Source organism: Beauveria bassiana (assembly GCF_000280675.1).
Source record: "Beauveria bassiana ARSEF 2860 unplaced genomic scaffold BBA_S00010, whole genome shotgun sequence".
Taxonomy (NCBI): domain Eukaryota; kingdom Fungi; phylum Ascomycota; class Sordariomycetes; order Hypocreales; family Cordycipitaceae; genus Beauveria; species Beauveria bassiana.
This window is the reverse complement of record NW_007930845.1, coordinates 724,883-745,052: the sequence shown is the minus strand read 5'-3', so window position 1 is coordinate 745,052 and position 20,170 is coordinate 724,883. Positions and strand designations below refer to the sequence as shown.

The 20,170-nt window shown below is 53.9% G+C and overlaps 6 protein-coding genes across 6 annotated transcripts; 2 read left to right on the top strand and 4 right to left on the bottom strand.

The window, feature by feature from the left end:
• Positions 1-120: 120 nt before the first annotated feature.
• Positions 121-1,144, bottom strand: BBA_04577 (tetraspanin-like protein; the record flags this gene model as incomplete). The annotated part of the gene is made up of 4 exons (XM_008599674.1): positions 121-312; positions 394-898; positions 971-999; positions 1,106-1,144. The coding sequence occupies 4 exons, from the start codon at positions 1,142-1,144 to the stop codon at positions 121-123; spliced, it is 765 nt and encodes a 254-aa protein (XP_008597896.1).
• Positions 1,145-2,911: 1,767 nt separating this feature from the next.
• Positions 2,912-4,935, bottom strand: BBA_04576 (multicopper oxidase; the record flags this gene model as incomplete). The annotated part of the gene is made up of 3 exons (XM_008599673.1): positions 2,912-3,155; positions 3,222-4,024; positions 4,090-4,935. The coding sequence occupies 3 exons, from the start codon at positions 4,933-4,935 to the stop codon at positions 2,912-2,914; spliced, it is 1,893 nt and encodes a 630-aa protein (XP_008597895.1).
• Positions 4,936-7,588: 2,653 nt separating this feature from the next.
• Positions 7,589-8,872, top strand: BBA_04575 (iron permease FTR1 family protein; the record flags this gene model as incomplete). The annotated part of the gene is made up of 4 exons (XM_008599672.1): positions 7,589-7,744; positions 7,808-8,250; positions 8,309-8,507; positions 8,567-8,872. The coding sequence occupies 4 exons, from the start codon at positions 7,589-7,591 to the stop codon at positions 8,870-8,872; spliced, it is 1,104 nt and encodes a 367-aa protein (XP_008597894.1).
• Positions 8,873-9,848: 976 nt separating this feature from the next.
• BBA_04574 (C6 zinc finger domain-containing protein) lies at positions 9,849-12,302 on the bottom strand (the record flags this gene model as incomplete). The annotated part of the gene is made up of 1 exon (XM_008599671.1): positions 9,849-12,302. One exon carries the CDS (start codon positions 12,300-12,302, stop codon positions 9,849-9,851), a length of 2,454 nt encoding a protein of 817 aa, XP_008597893.1.
• Positions 12,303-16,198: 3,896 nt separating this feature from the next.
• On the top strand, positions 16,199-17,706 carry BBA_04573 (aminotransferase class I and II; the record flags this gene model as incomplete). The annotated part of the gene is made up of 2 exons (XM_008599670.1): positions 16,199-16,586; positions 16,655-17,706. The coding sequence occupies 2 exons, from the start codon at positions 16,199-16,201 to the stop codon at positions 17,704-17,706; spliced, it is 1,440 nt and encodes a 479-aa protein (XP_008597892.1).
• Positions 17,707-18,121: 415 nt separating this feature from the next.
• BBA_04572 (26S proteasome subunit RPN7) lies at positions 18,122-19,699 on the bottom strand (the record flags this gene model as incomplete). Its single annotated transcript, XM_008599669.1, has 3 exons — positions 18,122-18,320; positions 18,379-19,184; positions 19,244-19,699. The coding sequence occupies 3 exons, from the start codon at positions 19,697-19,699 to the stop codon at positions 18,122-18,124; spliced, it is 1,461 nt and encodes a 486-aa protein (XP_008597891.1).
• Between the last annotated feature and the right edge of the window lie 471 nt (positions 19,700-20,170).

Below are 20,170 nucleotides of genomic sequence, written 5' to 3'. Positions count from 1 at the left end.
CAAAGTCAGTGAGCCTCGAAAACCAACGCCTAGCTAAATCAAGTGCGTGAATGAATGATGGGCTACACAAGACACATTCTGTCTCAATCTTTATTCTCCGTCATGATTATCGATCAAGCATCATCGGGCTGCCTCGGCGTAGGTTGACGGTCCAGCTACAGGAGTAGAAGACGCGCCTTGCTGAGATGCTTGTTCGCGGCCCAACAACCTGCTGTGCTCGTCGTAGTCGTCGTCGTCGTCCCCTTCGTCTTCTGGCGTTCGCAGAGCCGTCCACCAGTTCGTACCCGGTCGCATCAATATCAGACCGAGAATCTATGCCAACTGTTAGAAAATCTCGCACCACCCAACGCTTGCCATCTTTTCCTGTCTTTCACGAGCTGTTTAGCAACTCACCTGCATCAGCGCCACCGTCAAGACCACCGCAAACGCAATCCCCGCGTGCGTCGCCATGGCGGCCCGCCACGGTCCCTCGCACGCCTTGTCCCTGTTATAAATCTCTCGGCACGTCTGCTGTATCAAGCTCGCAAACGGAAACGCGCGGTCGTTCAGGTCGGCGTAGCCGCAGCACCGCAGCGTGTCCTGGACGCGGCGGACGGCGTCGGCATCGCGCGCGTCGTACAGGCGCTGCCAGGCGGCGTCGAGCGCGCAGCCGCGCGAGGGAGATGCGAAGCCCTGCACGAAGATGGTGGCGAGCGCGGTGGCGACGACGGCTTGCAGGCCCTGCAGGGCGGCGGGCAGGACGCGGAGGATGGAGGTGGTGGTGGAGGAGGAGGAGGTGTGGAGGAGGTTGGGGTAGACAAAGGCGTTGAGAAAGGCGGCGACGGGAAGGATGACGGTGACGACGGTGACGACGGGGGAGAGGGGGAGAGAGAGGTGCTGGCTGTGGAAATGGAGGACGCTGAAGGGAATGGATTGTCAGCGGTGCGGTTCGAGGCGCTTGTAAATGCACAGAAGATGGAGGGGAACTTACACGGCAATGGCAAAGAGGACTAGGCTGGCCTAGAGTGTGGAATTAATGAATCAAGCTTGGTGAGGGAAAAAAAAAAGAAGACAAAAAGAAAGAAACACATGTCAAAATATCAGCGGTGTAGATGGTTCTTCATACCGTCATGTAGACGATGCCTGGGTTGAAGCTGCTTCCCATGTCGCCCGGTCGGTCGCGCGCAGACAAGCGCCTCGTTTTGTGGCGATATTCCTGGCGCGCTTCAGCAATGATAGTTGGAAGCAGAGAGTGTCGAGAAGTGGTGGTGTGTACGGCAACTTGTGGCATGCCCAAGAACGAGAGAGAAGAAAAGAAAAGAGAGGTTGAAGAATGAATGGCGACAAGCTCGGCACTTGAGCTACACTGTATTTATAAAAGTGACAACAAGTAGGGAAAATGTGATCATCTGAGGGGGTGGCTTGTTGTCCTGAATCTGGCTAGCCAACCGCATTACATGACATGTACTGGTACAGTTTGACAGGAACGTTGGTGCCAGGGCTGTAGCTGTACTGTACCTGCGCAGATCAGGCCATAATAAAAAAAGAAGACGACGGCGCAGAAATCTAGCAGCTAGTGTTTGCGATTTAACCCCCCTTTTCTTTTTTTAAAATCGTGCTGATTGAGGCTTCTTCTTGTATTTAGTGTTGAACTGTAGCTCAAGCACAGAGGGAGACGCTACCTAGGTACGCGCTGCAGCATGACGTCTGAGGGGGTGAGACATCAACTGAGAAGGCAGAGGCTGACGACACTACTACGAGGCTCCTGTTTGCCACAAGGGTAGCTGGATGGCCATCAACATAATATAACGGGACTATTGCTGAAGCGAAAAAGAGGGGGGAATAAACAATCTTTATAGGTCGTGCGAACTATGCAGAAAGTGGTCGGGCTGTTGATGCATGATATCAAGTCCTCCTGCACGATGCAGCCGCCACAAGGGTGCACTTCACGAATGAAACCCCTCATAATGAGAGCGCAGCATCCCAATCAGAGCCTCATAATTTCACTCCCGCATCATAAAATCTTTGTTCGGAGGTGATTTCAATATTCAATATCCTTGTATAGGTTAGCATCTACTCAACGGCAGTTTTCATTCTGTTGGTGGCGCCGTGTAAGTGGGTATAACAACATCCTATTATTAACAGCCATCAACCAACAAACACCAACGCCTTGATCTCACCAACCGCCTACTGTTGTCTCCAGTCAAATAGATACCAATGTAACTGCATATGCTAAGAAAGTACACACTTCTTATCCTATAAAGCCCGATTTCTCCTCATCTACGCGCTTCCGCGCGGCAACATTACCACAGCTCGCGTGCCCAAACTCCACACCTTCTCCGAACCGGAACCCCCCCTCCCCACACCGTTGCGGGCCCGGTAATACAAAATTTTACTTCTGACTCACACGATGTCCTCCTTGAACCTTTTTAAGTAACATTTAGCTCGCGTCGCTTCCATCGAGTGCTTGCCTCTCATCAAGCACAAAATACAAATAAGCAACATAGCTCAGTGGAAGAGCGACGGGCTCATAACCCGTAGGTCCCTGGATCGAGACCAGGTGTTGCTATTTGACTTGATTTTTTTTTCCTTGCTTCCTTCACTGGTTTTCACTGGTTGATTCTTTGTAGCAAACAGTGACATTTGACTCCATTTTACTCATGAAAAGCCTTATCCACTTGCTCGCTTTGATTCTTGTTCTTCATTTGTTCTTGTTTGTCCCTTCTGGTGATCCCGAGTCTCTCGTCTTGGTGTTTTTGTCGCTTTTCATGTTGCCATCATCTCACATCACCACCTCATGACACACACACACACACACACACACATGGAGATGCTCATCTTCATTAATCACGCAATATCGTCTCTATATCTTATTCACAGCCATTATATATCCAATACAATTCCCTTTCCCTCCTCTTGCTGGGTATCTTGATCAACTCGACGTGGCCGTAGCCGCATTCGTCCCTGCAGTCGTCGCCGGCGTCGTCTCGCCCGCAGTGGCCGCAGCAGCCGGCGCTTCACGCACCTCCGAGGCACCGTGGTCATGACCAACAAGTGGTTCGTGGTCGCGCGTCGTCTTGGCGGGCGCAGACATGCCGTACCACGCCACGACCAAGACGCCCAGGATACCCGTAATGCAGCTAAATACGAAAGCAATGATGCCGCGCGTGGTGAACCTAACCTCGGTCAGTACAAGTTTCTTCGTGTTTATACCTTCGCATATGTCATGTAAAAAAACGTACCCAGCAGGCAGAGGACGAGGAGGCGCAGGCTGCCCCGTCAGATCCAGCAGATCGTTTGTGTTGGCCGCCGCGTTGCCCTGCGTGGCCATGCCCGCGGCCGCGCAATTGTCGAGGTGGTTCTGCGGAATCGTAAACTGCTTCTGCAGCTCGAGCGGGGCCTCGACAAACGTGGCGAGCAGGCCCGAGACGACGTGCCACTCAATGTGGCAATGGAACAGCCAGACGCCCGGGTTATTGGCCTTAAAGCGCAGCACAATGTTGCCGTTGGGCCAGACGACGAGCGTGTCGCGGCGCATGGGCACCTTACCGAGCTGGGCCTCGGTCACATTCTCATCGGCAAAGGTGCCGGCCTCTTCGGCCGAGCGGTGTACGGCCTGGAAGTGGTGGCCGTGGAGATGGAAAGGGTGGCGGCCCGTGTCGAGATTGTTGACGACAATCTGGACGATTTCGTCCTTTGCGAGGACAAACGGGTGCGTGTACTCGCCGTAGACGGTGGGGTTGACAGCCTGCTCGCCCGAAGAGAGGACGCTGTAGAGGGTCGGCACCTTGGGCGACTGGTAGGTGATGTTGTTGAAAAATGCATAGTTGGCGCCGTCGCCGAGGTTGTCCATGACGACGTCGAGCTCTACCGTCTTGTGGGGTTCAGGAAGCAGCGCCATCTCGTCGTAGGGAACCAGGGTCATGTCGTCAAAGGCGTCGAGCGCGTCGACAGTCTTGGCGTCGGGCTTGGGCTTGCTCTCGTCGTAGGTGAGCCAGCCGGTTGAGTTGTAGTTGAGATCGTCGGGCAGGATGTCAAAGAGAGTCTGCCCACGCTGTTAATGTGTGCGCTTTGCAACGTTTGCGTGTAATTGTTCTGCGCATGACTTACGGTGTCCATGGAGGCGACAATGGGAAAGTTGGCCGAGGTGTCGTTTCTGGTGGTAAGCAGGAAGCTGACGCGCTGAGCCGCCGAGATGTAGACCATTTCGGCGGGAGCCATCTTGGTGTAGACACCGTCGACCTCGACAATCTGCATGGTGTGGCCCTCAATCCAGAGGTACTGGCCGGCAAAAGCTCCAATGTTGATGACGCGGAACATGTACGTCTTGCCGGGCTGCACCGGCAGCGACAAGTTCTGCGTCTCGTTCATGAGGGCCGCCTTGGGGACGGGTTCGGCGCCCGTCGGGTTGCCCTTGGAGAGGAAGCCCGGGATGAGGTCCTGCATCTCATCGTGGTACCAGTCCGACAGCGTCAGCACGCGCTCCTCGTCGACGCGGTTCTTGTACGGAAAGTTTATGTCATTGACAATGAGCGGCCCGCGCAGGCCGTCAGGGTACTGGGCGTTTGTGTGCGAGTGGTACCAATAGGTGCCGGGCTGGTCGACGGTGAAGTTGTAGGTGAAGGAGGAGCCCGGGGGAATCGGGCACTGGACGACGCCAGAGGGTCCGTCCATGAGCGAGGAGCCGTTCTGGAAGAGGCCGTGAAAGTGCAGCGACGTGGACTGGTTGCCGAGCTGGTTGTTGACATTGATGACGAGGCGGTCGCCAATGTCGACCTCGAGGCGGGGAATGGGCCATTGGTTGTTGATGCCAATGACGGGACGCGGGTGCGCACCGTCGGGGTTAGCAGTGACCCAGGTGATGTTGAAGTCGTGGGTGATGGTGGCGGCAGAAGCGAGGCCGACGAGGGCGGCGGCAGCGGCAGCGGCAGAGGCCGTCTTGATGAGGTGCGCCATGGCGAGCCTCTTATATGTACAATGCTCGCTTTGTGAGACTCTGAGCAAGTATTAATTCTGAGCAAATTTTAGACTCTGAGTGTAAAAAAACTACAGTAGTATTGGAAGAAGAGACGAGAAGATATCTGCGTCCTTTTGAGAAGGATTTGGAAAATGAAAAGAGAACAGTGGCCTAGGGACGGATTACGGTCGAAGCGATGAACGGGCGGGACGATTGACTTGCAGCAAAATGCAACGCACCCACAGTGACGACTGGGTGCAATGGTGAGTGGCCGACCAGAGGCTGGAGCTGCCTGATGGGGCAAGCCAGCGGGGTCCATTTCGAGTGGGCCGCGCTTTTGAATGTGGCGTTGGAGATAGCCAGGGTCAAGGGTGCAGTCTTTATTACAGCGGGGTTGTTTAGCGGAAAGTCTGCGCAGGGTCGCTCAAGTGCTCTGTTATGACAGCCTGTGTTGGCCTGTGAATAGTGGACTGGTAGCCAGCCGTACCTACCCGTGCTACCGACTTGGCGGGTTGGATTGGAGGGGTGCACAGATGTCGGCTGTTGCAAGCATTGCTATCTGACCATGATGCATGGCAAGAGTATATCCTGGACACTCTAAAGAGACGTTTGAAACTGCGGCAACAATTGCAAAAAAATGGCAGCAGTGAAGAAAAAAAAAAACGAGCAAGGTCTGCGTGATGTTGAACCGGCGGCTCAATAGTTGCTCCGGGTCGATTCGGGCAGTCGACCATATTTAGACAGGGAATGCAAATCGAATTTTCATTCTGACAATTCTTCCCCTCCAATAAACGATTCCAATTCACAGAGATTATATTTTGCCTTTCACGAGGGTTACATGGGCCCTGCATGCCAGACGAGCTAAAGGCCTAAAACCGGCAAGTCACTGACTCGCTTGAGGTATTGTTCCAACAAGCTTTGGAATCTAACTAGAAAGTGAGGAGAGCAAAAAGGCATAGCGCATGTGACCTGATTATCCGACAACATCATTCTACAAATGCAGCTTTTTCGCGCACCTCGACTACAGGCTCCAAGTTCTGGGCTTAATGAGGCGTTTGGCGACGAGCAGTGATTGGTCAAAAGGATCTGATTAGCATTAGCTGAGATGGAGCCGGCAACGCCACATTATGGAGGGGCCAGGGCTTAACAACTGATTGATAAAAAAAAACAAGACAAGGGAAATCGTGAAGAAAGTTTTTCTCCAACGTGGCGTCGGCGAAAGCCTTTGCTAGACGGCGTGGGTGTTGCGGAATGGAGTGGTGTGGAGAGGTAGCTCGCGTGGCCGACGACAAGGGAATGGCTTCTGGGGATCAAGCTGACGAGAAAAGGGCGGTAGTGGTCTGATGATACTGGGTACATGGATTGTTTTTTTTTTCTTTTTGGCTGTTGCGTTGCCGGGGTGTGAATGCTCATGTGGCTCGTGTGTCAATGGTATTGATTAGTTGTACGGATTTATCCGTAACACGTCAATTACGAGTAAGGAAGTGAATATGACCGTTTTCAATACCAATAACTACCTGTCTTATGAATTACAACCAGGGCATCCGGCTGTCGATGATTAATTATCTTCTGCACTCGGCACTTGATTGCCTTATGCCCCGCCCGAATCGTCTGCCAAGCACGTAGATAGTGTATCGGCCTCTCTTGGCGAGCCAGAACAAGTAGCAAGACCCTGGAAGCACATCTCTCGGCATGCATGAGCCAAGCCGGCTCCTCGGCAGAGCTATTGTATAAATAAACCAACACTATATAGGTATAATTTTCATTCTTTTCCCAACGACGAAAGCTTCGGAAGAGAGTCGAGAAAAAAGGAAGGAAGAAAGAGCATTGAGACACTCGGACCTCTTTACAAGTGCGGCTTCAAAGTCGCAGCACCACTCTGAAGACGGCACAAATATGCCGGTGGCTGCATAATGCCCAATGCACCTTAATGCAAACGCTAAAATCACCAAATCCACTAATCGGCCGCTAATAAATCCCCCCACTCCCAAATCATATCCACTTTACCGTACTCGACCCGTCGACCCTCTTGCCTCTACTTCGTAAACCCAGCATGTCCTGTTCAATATTGATATAGATGTCGGCACAGACCAAGTCTCGAGCCATCTCGGGCCATCTCGCCAAACTTTTCTACCACCTTCTTGTGACCTCTTGACGAGGAAAAAAAAAAAAAACGCCACAATTCCTTTCATTATTACCGTTCTTCTGACATTCCATTATTTGATCCGAACCGAACCCCTCTCGGTTTCCGCATCTCACCCCTCCGATTTCCATATCTCAACCTTGTGACAGCTGAAGCTTTCGCCTCTTCTTCTCGAACAAGCAACTGCAACCAAGAAAAGACCCTTCCCCACCGCGGCTGAAAAACGGGCGTTTCGTCTCTCTCTCTTCCTTTCTCTCTCGGTCTCTCTCCATGCTCCCTGTATAAGCAACGACTTTTTCTCTTCCGAATTCCCTCCTCGGCAAAGTCCGCTCCCTCCAACTCTCCAGTGTGGCCTGACTTGAGCTGTTGCGGGGCCTTCCAAGTCTTGACTCCAACATTGATTGAGTTGCGAGACAAACAACACAAAACCAACCCGCTCTCCTGCTGCGGTTGTCAATTCGGAAGCTAGACCCAAGAGCAAAGAAGAAGAAGAAGACGCAGCAGCCAACATGGCCAACAACGTCTTTGCCGTGCCCGTCTTCATCGTCGTCTTTCGCGAGTCCCTCGAGGCCGTCATCATCGTCTCCATCCTCCTCGCCTTTCTCAAGCAGACCCTTGGCGGCCCTGATGGCGATGCCCTCGCTTACAAGAAACTTCGCAGACAGGTACCATCATTGCTCCTTGCCCTCCACCTCACCATCCTTTACTGACATCAACTCCCCTCGCAGGTCTGGCTCGGTAGTCTGATTGGCTTCTTCATCTGCCTCGTCGTTGCCAGCGCCATCATCGGTGTCTTCTACACCGTCGGCCGCTCCTCCTGGTCCCAAAATGGCCTCTACTACGAGGGCGCGTTTTCCCTCTTTGGCTCCATCATCATCACCATCATGGGCGCCGCCCTTCTCCGCGTCACCAAGATGCAGGACAAGTGGCGCGTGAAGCTCGCCAAGGCCGTCGACAACCCGCTGCGCCTCGGCGGCCGCAAGGGCATCGTCAAGCGCTTCATGGAAAAGTATGCCATGTTTGTTCTCCCCTTTGTCACGGTCATGCGCGAGGGCATCGAGGCCGTCATCTTTGTCGCTGGTGTCTCCTTTACCGCTCCGGCGACGGCGTTTCCTCTACCTGTCGTCTGCGGCCTGCTTGTCGGCGGCATCGTCGGCTACATTCTATACCGGTATGCGTTTCCTTCACCCCCTCGTCCGGTTGCCGCTCAGCCGCTAATCTGACTCTAGTGGTGGTGCCGGCGCCAAGCTGCAAGTCTTCCTCGTCGCCTCCACCTGCCTGCTCTACCTCGTCGCCGCCGGCCTCTTTTCCCGCGCCGTCTGGGACTTTGAAAACGCCAAGTGGAACAAGGTCGTCGGTGGCGACGCTGCCGAGGTTGGCAACGGCCCGGGTTCCTACGACATTGATAGCAGCGTCTGGCACGTCAACGTAAGCACACATATCTTGCTTTTTCCTTTACTATTTTCCACATTCTGACGTGAATTCAGTGCTGCGGCCCAGAAGCACCCGGCTCCGAAGCATGGGGCATCCTCAACGCCATTTTTGGTTGGACCAACTCGGCTACCTACGGCTCCGTCATCTCCTACAACGTCTACTGGATCTTTGTCATTGCCGCCTTCCTCATCATGCGCTTCCGCGAGTCCACCGGCCGCTACCCCTTTATGAAGGCAAAGCCCAAGGCGGCCGACTCGGACAGCGACCGCAACAGCACGAGCGCTGGCAGCAACACCGGCGTCGTCGAGGCCAAGACGCCTATTCGCGAACAGACCAATACCGTTCCCGCTACTCAGTAATTTAGTCACTCGAAAACTGGATGTAATCTCAGGATCCGAACATTTACCTGTCATCTAGCATATATGCCATTTTCATTACTTGGGACTATCTCAATGGGTTACAACGACTTTTAGATGTACAATGGCAACAAAGTAACCTACACGGTCCTATCTGCTTCAGATCACGCCTGTCCAAAAAAACGCTCTCTCGATTCTTCTCCAACTGTGGCCGAGAACGGGTCAGTATAGACAAGCCATTATGGTAATAACAGGCGAACATGGGAAGCAGCAAAGAGGCGATGATGGAACTTCGCAGGGAGGGAAGAGTGAATGTATTTGAAAAATATGGGTGAGTCTAGGTACTCTGCCGGCATGCGTGCGTCATACGAGGCAGATTGCCTGCCATAATTTTGGTTACGTCAGTAATTGTGAGCGTCACTGCTTCAAGAGCGTGGAGTCGCGAAAATTATATTTACTTCTGAATAGCTGATACCTAGTATTTTAATTGCTCAGCGTGAAATCCCAGGTCTCTGGTATATGTAGTGTACAAGGACGTTCAAATAGCTGAAAATGAATGAAAGCAAAAGCTGTGTGCAGAAAAGACCCCTTGGGCCATCAAACATTGTAGGAAAGACGGGACAAGAAACTCCAAAACATTATACCAACCACCCTTTTTTTTCTCCTCTTGTGAGAGTCATTCCAGTCGTACTTCATCAATTAGGGCCACATCCGGCTTGCCACTCCTGCACACCGGGCGCAACAAAGGGGGGAGTCTCGAGGCAATGCTCAGCCAAAGAATGGCTCTTCAATCTCGCAGAGTCCCTTTCTCCATGGATCTGTTCTCCGATCTATTCCCAACAAAAAGACACAACGTCAGCCTGACTTGACAATAATGTTTTTTCTTTTCTCTCCACTTGTGAACGACGGGCAATTGAAATGCCACTGCGCTGAAATCGGAAAGAGAGAGAGAGAGAGAGAGAAGAGAGGCTTGTTTTCTTTAGCCAAGCTCCCAAGACTCACCCCATAGCTCATTCAGATTAATGCCGAGCAGCTCTAGGCTTGGGTCGAGATTGAAAGGCTGTGTGGTGTCACCAGTGTTCATGAGCCACGGCGCAGCGGAAGGATCCAGTGGCGCAGACGGCATGGGTGGCGTAAAGGGAAACGAAATGGCGGCGGACTGGGAACGGTTAGCGTTATATGGGGAGTCGGCGTGCGCGTGGCCTACTTTTGGTCTGTCGGGCACGTCGAGCGGCAGCCCGACGCTCGCGCCAGTGGCCATTGGTGGCGGCATGGACATGCCAACCTCGGCCAGTTGGCTCGTAGATATGGATGGTTCCTGGTTGGCCAGCAGGCGGTAGTGTAGATTCACAAAGCGCTCGGCAGACGATGACTTGGCCACCTCGGATGGCTTGGTGCCGAGATGAGCTTCGAGTAGACCCAGGGCGGCGCACATGATGGAGTACCCCCACGGCTCGTTGTTGCCACAGCGCAGCAATCGGTCTTCTTTCATGCCGATGCACTTTTCAATGAGCTTCAGCGTGTGGTGCGAGTTGATCATAATCATGTTGGTGGACCCCTTGGGCTGCAGCATGGTCACGCTGCACAGGTTGATGGCTGTGGTTAGGGCATCCTCTCGCAAAAAGTTGAGAGCGCGGAGTCCCTGCTCGTAGAGTTTGTCGTGCAGCAGCACGATGTCTCGGGCGGCATTGTAGTAGATAATCTCCGAGTATTGATACTTGGAATTTTGCTTGCGCAGCTTGAGGTATGGCTGATGCAGGGGAATAATGTACTGTCGCAGCTGCACATGCAGCAATGTATATGCAATGAGCGGGTTCTTCTTGCTAACGTTTGGATCCACATTGGTATCCCAGGAAGGCAGGGCATCAATCTCTTGCGTCAAGTCATTGGTGTAGCGAATGACTTGGTCGTAATCAATATCCGACGTTGGACCCGTGAGCAGACGGCTGAGTTCCAGACGTAGTGGCAAGCTCGAGCGCGCCAAGTTCTGGAAGGAAGAGTATGTGTATTCTTTGGCAGGCTTGGAGGGAGGCAGCTCCGTTGTGTGCTCGTCAAAGTCCTCGTCATCGAGGTTGCGAGGCGGACTGGTGTCGTAGTGCAGCTGGCTCAGCAGTGTGGGCAGGCCGTGATCAAACGACGCCTGCATGTCAAACTCCTGTATCGTAGTCCAGATCCTGCGACGCATTTCCTGGTTGTAAATGGTGATCTTGTTGGCCATGTGGCTCGGCTCACGATGGAGGCCGACGGCGATGCCATTCTGAATGAGGGCGCCAGAGCCGGTCCAGAAGCGCTTCTTCTTGTACGTGTTGACACGCTTGGCCAGGTACAGCAGGCAGGCAATCTGGTAATGAATGAGACGGCGATGCTTCTGGCTCTGAATGTTGTGCCAGTCATCGGCTGCCTTGATCCACTTCTCAGCGCAGTGACGGGCACTCGACATCATACCCACAAATTTGAGGCCCTCGTGGGTATGAACGGTGCTGGTGACAGCCATCATGGCCAGCAGCATGGCTGTAAAGGCAGCGTAGCGCTTGTTGGCGCCGGGTGTCCAGTAGGCTTCGTACTCCTTCTTGAACGTAGGGATATGCACAATGCGATGGATCTGTTCGAACTGGTCGAGGTAAATAGCCACGAGCGCGTCCGCCTCCTCCTTGCTAGGTAGCAGAGACTCGAGCTCGGGATCCGGCTGCTCAAACATGAGCTCGCGGGTTTCTTGGCGACGCTTGCGATCCTTGCGGTCGTGGATGATGACGGGGCGGAGCCACTCGTCCGCAGTCTCCCGCATGAAGGGGCAGAGGCCAGTCAGCTCGACAAAGGCCATGCTGGCATTGTGCGGACCAAAGTAGCGCGTGCGGAAGCCCTTGCCGCGGAAGAAGCGGAGCTCGACCTTTTCGTCAGAGGCATTGGTGGCATCGATGCATTCCTGGATTTCGGGCCGGGGCGCGTTGGGGTCAATGTCATGGGGTGAGGTCTCGTCCTTTTGTGTGGCGGGCGAGTTGGTGCCGGCAATGGTGCTGCCGTCAAACGAGGCCGAGGCACCGGGCCGGAGCAGCTGCGTCTTGAGCTGGGCAATCTCGAGCTCGAGGCGGCGGATGCGGTCGTGGTCCTGTCGGAGGACGTCTGGGTCGCGCGAGGCGAAGCCGGCAACGGCGTCGGCCAGGCCGAAGCGGCGGGAGTCGAGCTGAGCAAACTGCGGGGGGACGCCGGCCGATGCGTTGACGACCTCGCCGGTACGGGATTCGTACGAGCACCGGTCCGGCGTGCCGCTCTTGATGCAGCGCTCGCACGGGAAGCCGCGGTCGCACGAGAGCTTACGGCGACGACACTCGAGGCAGCTGAGCCTCACGCGCTGTCTCTTTCGAGCAGGGGGCTGGTCCGCGTGGTGGGAGCCGGACTCGCCGTCAGAATCCACGGACTCGCTACGATCAGACATGGTTCGTTTTTTTCCTTTTTTTGTAGAAGTCGGTCGGATGAGGTTTGTCGAGGCTAATGGCAGACGAAAAAAGCAGTCGGAGTTACGACATTTGACGTGGATAAAAAGGGGACAGAAATTTTCCGCAGACGTGTGGTGAAGGTGAGCGCGGATGACTGGGCGAGGGGAAGGGCAATCAGGGCTGGGGGTTTGGACGGGCAAACATTTTGGGCTGCGGTGGCTGCACCGCAGCGCGGAGGGGCTGTGACGGGGACTCTCAATTTTTATCAATCTGATCTGATAAGAAACCACGCAGAAAAGTTTGCGCCGAGCCCCGTCGGTCTTAACGCCGAGCTGAGCTCCGAGATGGCATCAGTGCACAGGGACCTGCTACAGTGGGTTTGGTAGCGGGCTGCAGGCTTCTACAGCGCACTGAATCCTGTTTTAGCGGTCCTTTCGAAGGGATGCCGCGTGTGGGGGTTACGGCTTGGCAGAGTTCAACGGCTCGGAAGCCGAGCACAGTTGCAAGTTGACGGTACTCAAAAAGGCCGTTGCTTCCAGCAGAAGCTTTACGAATACACAGAATAAATGCTTCTCCAACGCCATGCATCTTGAACGATATCGTCATCTTGCCATCTACTGCTGGCTCCTTGCCACATGTGGCGCATCCAGCAACTCCTCTCGTGAACATGGCTCATGCCCGACACCAACTGAACCATTCTGCCGTTACTACGCGCAGTGACGGCTTATTCGGCTAGCAAGTCCCAAGTACACGGCTCGCAAAGTCGGCTTTTTGAGTTGCTTGCAGAGGCATTTAACACGAGCTCTTGCATCTGCCACCCTTTCTCTGCCGTCGCGGCCCCCAATTGACTGATTACCTGGACCTACACTTGACTGCCGCATAATCACACGACAGCAGAGGTCTCGTCCCGCTATACTGGCCAATGTATCATTTGTAAGCAGCACTTCAGCTCGTGCCTTTCAGCTTTCGCCTCATTCCTCTTTTTCAGTGGAGTACGGCTCCTTAAACCCCTGCTTGTCATCGAGGTTTCATACGGCTTGACAATTTCTCCACGGATAAATGCGAACTTGTTTGACTCACCGCTCATAAAAGTGGTCGCCCGTCGCCGTGGTTCGTGGAGCTCAAGCCAGACTACTGGCTGCGGTTGACTTGTAGACTGGGCACGAGACCAAGGAAAGAAATAACCTCAGCGAGGCCACATGGCGGAACCAATCCACCCGCCTGGCCTGACGTCCCCTCCCCCCCCCTCCGCCCCTCCGATGCGCGGATGCCCAAACGAATCGCAGGTGGTATTCGGCAAGCCAAACTTGCAAGTCAATTACCGTGAAGCCAAGGCATGTCTTGATGCGGTGGCATTCACGCCGATACTCGGCCTGATCTCGGCATGCAGATGACGTAGAGCCGCCAGATGTGAATCTTATCAGATGGCCTTGCATGCACTCCATGCATCAGGGGCAAATCGGATGTGACTGCTGCTTTTGCCTCGTCAGAACCTTTTTTTTGTTAGCCCCCCTCATGTTCCACATCCAGGCCAACCTTCCACAGAATACCTTGGCAGCACATCTACATAGGCACAAGTACCGATACGCTTGACCCCGCTCGTTTATGAGAAGCCAAATTGCATCTCCGGTGATGATGAAGGCAGTACATCGTTTCAATGATGCGATCATGAAAAACTGAAATGTATGAGCAACGCGACGAGTTTCATCATCTAACTTGGTAAAAGCCAAAAAATCCAACCCCGACTTACCTTGCTGGGATATGCCCAACATACCACTCGACTCTCCACTCGCAAGCCCTCGAAGCCGGTAGTGATAACTATACTCGTGAGAGCTATATTATTTCAATCTTATCAATCTAGCCGACGGTGAATCAGTAAGTTCTCTGCGGCCATGCTTGGCATACTACCAGGGCACTCGGTTGAAGTGTTACGCCGCCGCAATGCGGTTGACCCGCATGCTTCATATTACTCTTCCCACTATTATTTAGATTTGTTAGTTTCAAATTCCCGTTTAGCACTTGCTATATCGCACTTTTACTATTAACGATTGTGAATGCCGTAGCCCACCTCGTGTACAGTGTTCTTATTCTCTCATACAACTTTCGTTTCTCGTCTCCAAGTGAAACACTTTGCCGGTCGAGTATAGTGTTTTTATTTATCGATGAGGGAGTTAAGACTATAAGCCCCTCGTAGATGTCTATATTTAGCTAAGGCATGAAGAACTCTATCAATCGATAAGCATGCATGTATGAAAAGGCGGCGTCGATTTGGATAAGTATGATGTTGTTGGCCTGCATCACGATCAGTGGACTCAAAGAACAGAAGAAGGCGCCGTGAGGAGTGACTTGGGTTTAGCTGCTCGAAACCTGCCAGCTATTACTTGCCGGCTATTCCCAGTGAGGCTCCATCAGTCTCTTTGAGAACAAAGTCTTTCTGCGCGAAGTCAAGAAGAAATGACGGTTTTGAACCAAGTCGGGCGGTCTACAGCGGTTTGAGTGACTCGGGACCGCGTTCTCAGTGGACACATCCGCTGTAACCCGGCCGTGATGGGGAGTGAGCCAACCTGTGATGTGATATTTCTACAATTTGAAAAAATGACAAGACGACAGTAGAGAAGCTCAAAGTATCCTCAGCTTTTAATACTCTTATTTGTGTGCTGGTCAATACGCCTCGCGCGACCGACAGTCAAAACGTCTGAAGTCCAGGTGCCCCGTATTATCTGACACGGAGGGATATAATTCAAAAAAAGAGGCATCTGTGGGTATAGCGCGGTTTAACAGCGGGAAAAAAAATAAGATGCTCAACAGGTAACAGAGTTAGGGCTCCTGACTCGATGAGCAAAACCGCTCTCACAACGGAATTCTCTAACGATACTTGTCCGTTGCAAGAAACGGCTTGCATCTGATTGCGTCGTCATTTGTGCGTCAATGGGTCCAGTCGCTGCAAGGATGTTGGTCTCGCGCAGCTTACGGCGAGTAGCAGGTAAGAGGCGATTTTTTCCAGTCCCATTCGAGTCTCTTTCCCTTGCCATTTCCCTCGTTGTTCCTCTTCTGTGTCGCATTGATGGCTTCATTGGGCTCTGTTGTGCGGCAAGCTTCAATCATCCGCCGAGCTCCGCGCCCAAAAGGGCCTGATGAGGATAGCTATGTCCAGCAAAGAAGCCAATCCTGCATCTTCGGCGTCCCCCGATACCGCATATGTCCGATGCGCAAGCCATCTTATTATTCAGCCAAAAAGCATCTATCCGCTGCCTGGCTCATGTTGGGTGTGCAACGCTGCGAGCTCGGGCCTGCGCGACGGCCTCGTTGGCTGCGCTGTCGGGCTGAACGATGATGCGCGATGAGTCGAAGCACAATGACGGCTAATGGGCACGCTACTTGTGTTGATGGGCAGCTGGATTTGTCCTGTGAATGCTGCGCTGCACGCCGTCACTTGACAAATTTTGGAAACGTCCTTTTCATTTAAATCAGCGGCTACCGCTGGGCAAAAACTGGCGTCCTTTTCATTGCTACTTTCCTCCCGAAATCGCTGTCACTGTTGATTTTTTTTTCTGCCCCTCCACTACCCCATTACATACAACAACAGTCAGCCACCCCACGATCTGCAAGCATCGAGGCTTTTGGCACACCGCGAGGGATTTCTTCTTTTTTTCTGTATAAAATCTGATAAATTCCCGTGTATTGTGTCAGCACATACGCAAGCATATTTTCTCCCAGACGGAGATCAAACATTCATCTGACATTGATCTACCCCATCGCAGCTCTCACGACTGCCCCGCCAAGCGCCATCTCACAACCCCACGTTTTCGGACCGCCTCACGTCCAGATCCTTTCTCCTCCAACAACCACCACAACAAGAACCACCTCCTACACCCCTCGACGCCTCCAATCGACCATGGGTTTGACCGTCGACACCATCAATCAGCGCGTCCGCAACGCCGAGTACGCTGTCCGCGGCGAGCTCGCCCTCAAATCGGAGGAGTTGCGCGCCCGACTCGCCAAGGGTGACAAGACGCTGCCCTTTGACCAGGTCATCAGCGCCAACATTGGCAACCCCCAGCAGCTCGACCAGAAGCCCCTCACCTTTTTCCGCCAGGTGCTCTCTATCCTTGAGAACCCGCTGCTGCTGGAAAAGGAGGATGTCCTCGTCAACAGCCTCGGCTACCAGCCTGACGTGATTGCCCGCGCCAAAAAGCTGCTCGACAGTGTTGGCTCCGTCGGCGCCTACAGCGCCAGCAATGGCGTTCCTGCCATCAAAGAGAGCATTTCCAACTTTATCCAAGGTAATACTATCACGGCTGCCATCGAAGTTACCCCTTTTACCAGTTCTTACTAACTCGACCTGGCACAGAGCGTGATGGCTTCCCCGCTGACCCTGCCCACATTTACCTGTCGACCGGTGCCTCGTCCGGCGTCAACACGCTCCTCAATGTCATTTGCGCCTCCAAGCAGACCGGCATCATGATCCCCATTCCACAATACCCCCTCTACACGGCCTCGCTCGCCCTGCTCGATGCTACCCCCGTCCCGTACTGCCTTGACGAGTCCAAGAACTGGGGCACCGACCTCGACACCATCCGCAAAAGCTACGATAAGGGCAAGGCCGACGGCCTCGACGTCCGCTGCATCGTCATTATCAACCCGGGCAACCCCACCGGCTCCTCGCTCCCCGAGGAGGACATCCGCGCCGTCATTGACTTTGCCAACGAAAAGGACCTGCTTGTCATGGCCGACGAGGTCTACCAAACCAACGTCTTTGTTGGCAAGTTTCACAGCTTCAAGTCGGTTCTCCGACAGATGCAGCGCGATGCGCCGGGCAAGTACGACAAGGTCCAGCTCGCCTCGCTGCATTCCGTTTCCAAGGGCATGGTCGGCGAGTGCGGCCACCGCGGCGGCTACTTTGAGCTCGTCGGCTTCGATCCCGAGGTCGAGGCCAACGTCTACAAGTTTGTCTCCATCATGCTCTGCGCACCCGTCATCGGCCAGTGCATGGTCGATCTCATGGTCAACCCGCCTCGCCCTGGCGAGCCCTCGTTTGCCCTCTACGACAAGGAGTACAAGAGCATCTTCAACGGCCTCCAAGAGCGCGCCACCGCCCTCTACAAGGCCTTTTCCCAGATGGAAGGCGTCAGCTGCGCCGAGCCCCAGGGCTCCATGTACCTCTTCCCCACCATCACCCTCTCCCAAAAAGCCGTCGACGCGGCCAAGGCCGCCGGCCGCAAGCCCGACGAGTTTTACGCCATGGAGCTGCTCAATGCCACGGGCATCTGCGTCATTCCCGGCAGCGGCTTCGGTCAGGTCGAAGGCACCTTGCACTTCCGCACGACGTTCCTGGCGCCCGGCACCGAGTGGGTAGGCAGCATTGTCAAGTTTCACAAGGAGTTCATGGACAAGTACAGGTAAATCGTGCCAGTGGCGGTATGCGCTTTTGACAGCACTAGAATATATAGAGAAAAGGTGATCAAAAAAGGCACCCCGCAGAACTGTAATTTCCCTGGTTTGGATATGGAATCATGCGCTGGGAATAGCAATATCAGTATATATTTGTGATCAATAAAGAACATTTATGGTCAATAAAGAACATTTATGGTCAATAAAGAACATTCATGATCCCCAAGAATCAACACTCACCTGGATTTGCACATAGTCTCTGATCATCACGCGCACAATGAGCACTACTCAAAAGTCGACTGTTTCTTAACCGCGTTGAATTTGATATCAGACGTCTTCATCTAATTTCAAGTTCGTATCATACATGAGTGGTAATGACACACTGCACATGAAAAGTCCCGTCATCGTCTTCCTTTCCCCCTATCCTTTATGCTCTCTCGCTGCCTCGAAGTCTAACAGCCTGTCCGTACTTTTGTAGCTTGGTAATTAGCTGATCGCCCTGTCGGACAACGTCCTGGTACTGCTTATTCTTGTCGTCTGGTCGGTTGGTCTCAATGACGCCCTTGCCGGATACACGATCAATTGTGCAAGGGATGCGTCCGGCGGCAATGAAGCGAGCCAGGTCACTACGCGATGCATTAGTTTTCGGATTTCTGTAACATGGTTGACTGGGGCAAGACTCACCGATCCAAAAAGTCCACCGTGACGCCAAAGTCATTAGCCATGCTGTCGAGGCCGACGACGCGGTAGCTCTGGAGAAGCTGCTGGTACGCGCGGAGGCGCATCTCGCGGATGAACCACGCCTTGTGCTCGTGCAGATAGCGGTCCTGGTTGAGGAACTGCTCCTCGACAGAGGCGAGCGACTGGAAAAAAGTCTTGTAGTTGCCGTTGTACAAGCTGCTGACGAGCAGCGCCAGCGGCGAAAAGTCGATCGCCGCCTCGGCCTCGGACTGCTCTGTGCTCGATCCGAGAATAGTCAGGTTGACAGCCGTCGTCGTGGCCTTGGGAGTGTTTGTGCCTGGAGTGTCGTCGGCGCCGGGACCGGCGCTCAACGCACCACTTAGAGCGAGCAGCTTGTCCTCGCCGTCGCCCAAAATGGCCTTGATCTCGGGGGCATCGACCACCTTGGACTTGAAGTCGACGCGCTTCAGCGAGACGGAGCCGGCCAGGACAGAATACACAACGAGGTTTGAGTACGTGCAGAGTTCGTAGCTGGTAAAGGTTGACAACGAGTCGAGGAGAAGAGGGGCAGCGGCACTATAGGAACGGACGGTAAGGAGATGAAGACCCTCGTAGGCCTTGAGGCGGTTTCGGCGGTCCCAGTCACCGCCAGTTTCAACGAGACCCTTTGCGCGCTCGATATACTTTTTAACAAGCTGCTTGTCGCCGTAGAACAGGCCCATGCGTATTATCGCGAGAACGAGGTCGATTTTGCTGCCGAGGATGCCCGTCTTTTCGAAAACATCGTCGTACGCTGTGATTGCTTTCTCCTGTTCCAAGTGTGAGCACGCTATCGTCGACAAACAAGGCATCCGCCATTGCTGCTTACCTTGTCACCCACGCGAGCCCAAAAGTCTGCACGCTTGCCCTTTGCGGCCATGACTTCCGTCTCGCCGGCCTGCTCCTCGGCCTCGTCCTCCTCCTTCTGGAACTGCGCGAGCTCCTTATCGTTATCCTCCTTTAAACGCGCGTACAGGGCCTCGTCCCAGGGCAGGTGGGCGCTATGTGCGGCTTTGGTGGCAATCATGCCAACGAGAGAGGACTTGCGGCTGAGCGGCTTGCCGGGGCCCGAGGCGCCGCCCTCGCCGACCTGGTTGAGGATGCCGTCGATGGGGTGCGCCAGGTAGCGGTAGAACGGCGCCATCTTGTCCTCGGCGATGGCATCTTGGAGGGCCTTGATGGCAGACTGCTGCGACTGTTTCGAGGCGTAGGCGTTTGTGAGGGTGAAGACGTGCTGCGAGAGCGGCAGCAGCGGCCACTTTGCGTACTGAGGATCTGAACCCATGGCGGCGACGGCGTACTTGCGACGGAATTCGACTACCGTCTTGGGATGACTTCTTGGTGCGAATTGGGGGATGAGACGTATGGCAGAAAATGATGGAAACAAGCCCGCCGTGAGGTTGTAGGCTGTAGCTTGGGCCAGTGTCCCAGAGATACCTAGCCCACTTTAGCTAAAGGTGACGCCGCTTTAATAGAGTAGGGAAAGACAGTCACGTGTACTGACGCTACTCAACCGAGTCCCGCGCTATAGCAGCACCAGAAGCGCCCTTTCAAGAGCTTTCCAAGCTCAAGGCTTCAGCGTTGACGCGGACTTGTACCTACCTTGCCTATCTGCGGTGCTGACAACTAACTTCAACTAACCTACTTATCCGTCACAAACCTCAAGTTACTGCGCAAATACACCGTAAAGCAAGCGGTTCAGCATTGCGACTTGATCGGAGACGGTGTCCGCCTCCCTTTTTTTAATACCTGTGAC